This window comes from Echinops telfairi, unplaced genomic scaffold (assembly GCF_000313985.2).
Source record: "Echinops telfairi isolate 266 unplaced genomic scaffold, ASM31398v2 ScPeMD7_9;HRSCAF=40, whole genome shotgun sequence".
Classification (NCBI taxonomy): Eukaryota; Metazoa; Chordata; class Mammalia; order Afrosoricida; family Tenrecidae; genus Echinops; species Echinops telfairi.
In genome coordinates, this window is record NW_022103906.1 from 36,388,210 (window position 1) to 36,394,599 (window position 6,390).

Genomic DNA, 6,390 nt, shown 5'->3' on the forward strand with positions numbered 1-6,390 from the left:
GAGAGAAATGAAGTGAAGAAAAGGGTGAATGTGGATTTCAGAATTAAATGGAGAGGAAAGCCTCTCTCTGGAGGTCTTCATGGTACTGGTAATTGTAAGGCCACACGGTGCTTCTAACTGTGTTATGGATTCTGTTCTGAACCATAGCTCTAACATCTGACATCCTGTGTTGTAGTAATTATGAAATAGTGAAACAAAGACAAAAGACATGCTCTAGATGTTCGACCCCACAGCTCCTTTCAGTCCCTATGACCGCTTTTCCCCCCTCAAATGTTTCAAAGGACATAAACTGGGAGGTTATCTGCTATTAAATGTTTAGATCATCGCAGTGAGACTCTGGGTCAGACAACTACTGCTCTGCTACACAGCACACAAGCAAGTTAGTACCCATCCCTGATCCATTTCTGGAACAATAGTTGGCAAAATTATTGAAAGACATATTGTATTTCAAAAGCATAGTGCATGTTAAACACTGAATTGTGTGCTTATTAATATGGTTACTGCATGTAATCTCTCTAACATAGCCTACAAATGGCATTTTAGTTATTGTTTTTGCCATTACTTCCATTTTTACTTATATATCTATAAAATAATATCAATTATCATGTTATATTTAATCTACATTAAATTATGACTTCTCCATTAATAATATAATCTTTATTTATATTCCAACATTCTTTTCCCCCAAGTTTCCTTAAATAATTCAGACAGCTTCCACCTTATGAATTTATATTTGCAGTGGTACAGTTAGTATTTTACAGATAACTGTCCTCAAGCAAGTGTAAGGTAAATGACTTCTAGATCAATGTAGTATCTGGAATTTCAATCTAGATCCTTCATTTCTTCCTACCTAATGTAAGGCCCAATCTCATGTCTTGGGATCTTCTTGCCCTATTCACGTTTTTTCTTTTCCTACTTATGATCTTAACAGAGGAGAACTTGAAAATATAAGTATGATCCAGCATTAACTTACAACGTTACCTTTTTGTTGAGCTCAACAAACAAAGAGGTTAGAAAGGTGCACAAGCCTGGCACCTGGCAACCTTGGGCAATGAATCCAAGCTTCAGTTCAGCAAAGCAGATGATGTTGTCTAATTTCCAGTTCCAGCTGGGAATCTTTGGTAGGTAAACCTGTTTCATGATGGAGAGCAATAGCAACATTACTAACACCTATTCCCCAAGAAAGTTCTTTCTGTACAGATAGCTTTCCTTCATATATTTTATCTTTCACTATTAGACATGAAAGAAGTGCCCAGATCATTCAGAATAATAAGAACAAATTCAAATTCAGTATTGGAAATTGGTTAGTGGTCAAATAAGAGTTCCTTGTGGAGGAAATGATGAACTACTGAGTGATCAGTTGAAAGGTTAGTACCTTGAGCCCACCCAGGAACCCCAAAGGAAAGGCTGGTGATCTACGAGCCATGATAAATAAATAAAAGCTACAAAGCACAGCACTTTTCTACACACAATGGTGCCACCATACGTCTGATTGGCATGAGGGCAACTAATTTGTTTTCCATGGTCAAATGCTCCCATTTTCAAAAACAGAAATGGTTAAATCTGCAAGACAAAGTCAAATGTCTTGAACCCTGAGTTCTTCCCCAAATTCACATTTTAAAGTGATTAACAATTTTCCAATAAATCCAAATTTCACCTATGGTGGGCAACCTAATATTCATATATCCGTATTAAAAGCTAGTAAGGTTCATGTCAATTTACTGAATGCATGAGGAGGAGATTGGGTAGGCTATAACATGATAATACCTTGTTATGAGATTGAAGTATCTGTATGATGACTCTGGTATTAGGACAATAGTTCTTGATCGAAAGCACCCTAAGTAAACAATGATCTCATTAGTGATAAATTATACCCAAATGGTTTTGCAATCTATTTCTATTCAGAATTAAATGGATATGTGAGTAATTAGAGGAAAACTATATATTCTAAATTCTAATTTTAACTATCACAATTGTATTAATTTTAACAGGTATCATTTCCAATAGATAACACTCAAAGACAGTGTCATTTTTATGTGCTTGAGACGTGGAAGAGTCTTGATTAACACTCTCAAGACCCACAGGGCAGACAGCATCCACCTACATTCTCCTCCTTTGGGGTTTACTAGGTACCTGTTTGCCCACTGATAGTGCACGTGATCTCAAGAGGGGATAGAAGAAATGAGCTTATGCCACAAATTACTGGGGTTTTTTTAAATCATTTTATTAGGGGCTCATACAACTCTTATCATAATCCATACACACATCAATTGTGTAAAGCGCATTTGTACATTCATTGCCCTCATCATTCTCAAAACATTTCCTCTCCACTTAAGCCCCTGGCATCCTCATTTTCCCCTCCCTCCCTGCTACCCACCTCCCTCATAAACCCTTGATAATTTATAAATTATTATTTTGTCATATATTTCACTGTTAGACATCTCCCTTCCCCCACTTTTCTGTTGTCCATCCCCCAGGGAGGAGGTTATACGTAGATCTTTGTAATAGGTTCCCCCTTTCTATCCCACCCTCCCTCCACCCTTCCAGTGTCGCCACTCGCATCACTGGTCCTGAAGGTATCATCCATCCTGGATTCCCTGTGTTTCCAGTTCCTATCTGTACCAATGTACATCCTTTCATCTAGCCATATTTGTAAGGTAGAATTGGGATCATGATAGTGGGGGAGGAAGAAGCATTTAGGAACTAGAGGAAGGTTACAACAGACCCCAATGAAATCAAAAGGATAATTACACAGTACTATGAAAGATTGTACTCCAATGAATTCAACAACTTGGAAGACATGGACAAATTCTTGGAAAAACAATCCCTCCCTAGACTGTCCCCAAAGGATGTGAAGAATCTCAACAGACCCATAGCAATAGAAGAAATAGACAAGGTTATCAAGGGATTACCAACAAAATATCTCCTGGACTAGATGGCTTCACTGGAGAATTCTACCAAGCATTTATGAAGAACTAACACCAATCCTACACAAACTCTTCCAGAACATAGAAAAAGATGGCAAACTCCCAAACTCCTTCTATGAAGCTAGTATAACTCTGATACCAAAACTGGGCAAGGATCTGGCAAGAATCAAGAACTACAGACCAGTATCCCTAATGAACATCGATGAAAAAATCCTTAACAAAATATTGGCCAATAGAATACAAAAGTATATAAAAAAATAATTCACCATGACCAAGTGGGATTCATACCAGGGATGGTTCAACATATGAACTTTGGCAAAAATTACTATCTTGACCGGGTATGATGTGAGGTGATGCATCCTAGCAAGGTGAGTTTACAAAACATTTTCTCTTTCATTTTTTTGAGCCTTGTGAGTATATTTTCATGATACTCTGTGTTCCCTGAAAGTTGCCTTCCTAGTGTTGACTCCAGTTCACATAAATACTACATTCTTTAGGGTCTCTAAATTACATATATACCCGCCAAGGGGTCTAGAATGTGGTGTAGGGTCCAGAGGGACAAATGTATCCCACAGAGGCCAGAGTTGACAGATGTGTACCATAGAATCCTACTCCAGAGATAAGAGAACAAATATGTCCCACATAATATGTACCAAAATCTACACTTGACCAAAAACATTCAGGGATGTTCCTGATTCAGCATGACTTCCACTAGTGAAAACATAGGACTTCCATAATCATTCAAAATGCAAAAAACTGAAGGATGAAAGGGTTAAAGACATTCTCTTTTCAATTCACTTTTGAAGTCAGTGTCTTAGAGAATTATAGGACAATGGGTCTCTCAGAATCTAAGCCCTCCTTGTTATGACGTGAATCTCCAGGGGCTCAGCCTGCTGAAGGAGGCAGCTGTGTGAACAGCTAACCCTCGCTCTCCACGACCTCAGCCGGTCATCCCCACTCTTGGTTTCCATTCTCAGGTTTCTTTTTCTTTTTCTCCCTTTTGTTCTAGGTTCACCTTTTAGGTTAAGAGGCAAATGTAAATCATTTGTGCCATCCAAGGACATCATAATCCAGATGCCTTTCTATGGCTTTGCTCTCAGAGATTGTGCAGGTGGATAGAAAAGAAAACTAAAATGGAATGTATTGCATGTACTCTTATGTCCTCTTTTATGCATACTTCCCTAATTTTTTAAGTGCATCAAATAAAACCAAATTTACTACCATTGAGTAAATTCCATCTGAGAGCAACCCTAGAGGGCAGGAAAGAACCACCATTGTGGGTTTCCAAGACTCTGACGGGAATAGAAGTTACACCTTTCTCCCCCAGAGCAGCTGGTGGATTCGAATTGCTGACCTTATGATTAGCAACATGACATGTAACCCACTAGGCCCCAGGATTTAAATGCACGTATTCAAATAAGTTAGCACTGTTTAGATACTGCTATTGCTACTAAGAGGGTGCTAATAATAATATCCCACCCACAAAATAAGAGTTTTATGAGTAGACTGTATTTTATTAGAGTTGTGTCTCCCAGTCATTCCAATAAAAAATTGTGCATGGTTCAGTGCATTGTGGTTGTAACCTTTGGAAACTATTTTCCATATGGCTATATTTAGTCATGGGCTATGTATAAGTAAGAAGTTAGGTTGACTTTGATAATGATGGCAATGCCATTATACCTAATCCAGCTGAACTCATGGTTCTTACAGAATTGTAACGACACCAATCTGTAGGTGACTCTACAAACAACAAGAAATAATGCATGGATTTGTCCCATGCACCATATCATAAATATGAGTTAAATCTCATGGTCTTATTTTGTAAAATGAGAAAGTTGGATTATACACAGATTAATCTATGGACTACTTCAGAATATAGACAAATACAATCTCTATTTTTCTCTCTAACTGACATATTTGAATTTGGAGACTAAAGGCGTCTGGATTATGATGTCCTTGGATGGCACAAATGATTTACATTTGCCTATTAACCTAAAAGTTGGAGATTTAAATCCACCTAGTAGAGATATCTCTCACACACATACAGATTATCTGCTTCAGTAAGAATTATAAATTTATTGCTCTCAAGCTGATTCTAATTTATAGCAACTCTATAGGACAGAGTGAGCCCATGTCGCCTAGTGGGTTATGTGTTGGGCTACTAATTGCAAGGTCAGTAGGTCAAAACCATCAGCAGCTCTGCAGGAGAAAGATGAGTCTTTCAACCTGCATAAATATTTGCAGTCTCAGAAACCCAAAGGGGTAGTTCTTCTCTGTCCCAGAGGGTCACTACAAATCAGAATTGACTCTCTGATTTTGGCTTTGGATAGGACAGAGTAGATCTAGTCCATGGATTCTCAAGGTTGTAAATTTTATGGCAGCAGACTGACACATTATTCTTCCACAGCAGAGTGGCTTATGGGTTCAGAGTACCAACCTTTTGATTCGTTGATGTCTTAGCCTCTGCCCCAACAGAGTTTCTTTTGTGATGATTACAGTCAAGAAAACCCTATAGGCAATTCTACCCTTTTCAAATTGACAGCTGCATGCTTACTTTTTGGGGATATGTTTGGTTTTGGTTTAATTTAGTGTTGTGATAGATGCCATTGTCTTTTATTTAGTTCTATGTTCTGAAATTCATTTTAAAGGAAGTAGAAAAAAATCAGTATTGGAGCATATAACACACAACAATGATTTCATACCTCATGATATTTGAAATGTCTTCAGCATGCGAATCACTGCACAAAGGGTTGGCTATAATCAAGCATGCTTCTGCATATTCCACCTACTCTTCAAAATGAAACAATAGCAATCATATTAATTACACAGACATGCTCACATGGTTTGACCACATATTTGCTAAAAGTGAAGAGAACATGAATACAGTCCCAGAGCACTCTTTAGAAGGTGTAGCCTTTACAGTAGGTTCAGAGTCCTGCAAACGCTGCCACAGCTGCAGCTGACAGTCAATGGGACAGACATTCTGCCCAGCCCTGTCTAGTTTCACAATTGTTGCTATGCTTATTCCCATTGTAGCCACCAACCAGATCAATTTATCTTATTGAGGGGCTTTCTTGACTTCTCCAAGAACTCGTTCCTCCTGTAACATATCCCAAATCTGTGAGATGAAGTCTCTTTATCTTCACTTTTCAGAAGCATTTTGTCTGTACTTCCCCCAAGACAAATTTGTTCTTTCTTCTGGCCATCTATGGTATATTCAATATTCTTTACCAACTCCATAATTCAAAAACAGTAATTCTTCTGCAGTCTTCTTTATCTGGTGTCCTGGTTTCATATGTAAATGAGCTGTTTAAGGATACTTAGGTTTCGGTCAGACAGACCTTAGTCTTCAAAGTGACATCTTTCCCTTTAAAACTCTTACAAGGTCTTTTGCTGCTTATTTGCCCAATGAAATACATCTTTTGGTTTCTTGATTGGTACTCAATGTAAAGGAGACCAAAAT

The 6,390-nt window shown here is 38.0% G+C and overlaps 1 protein-coding gene across 1 annotated transcript in view; it reads right to left on the reverse strand.

Annotated features, from left to right (window-relative positions):
* Nucleotides 1–6,390, reverse strand: part of KCNU1 (potassium calcium-activated channel subfamily U member 1) — a 193,909-nt gene that overhangs the window by 123,607 nt on the left and 63,912 nt on the right. Inside the window, exons 10-12 of the mRNA XM_045286870.1 lie at nucleotides 5,630–5,712; nucleotides 1,768–1,837; nucleotides 982–1,131 (exon numbers count right to left, since the gene is read on the reverse strand). Of these exons, the coding sequence (XP_045142805.1) occupies nucleotides 982–1,131; nucleotides 1,768–1,837; nucleotides 5,630–5,712 (303 nt within the window). The remainder of the gene's footprint in view (nucleotides 1–981; nucleotides 1,132–1,767; nucleotides 1,838–5,629; nucleotides 5,713–6,390) is intronic.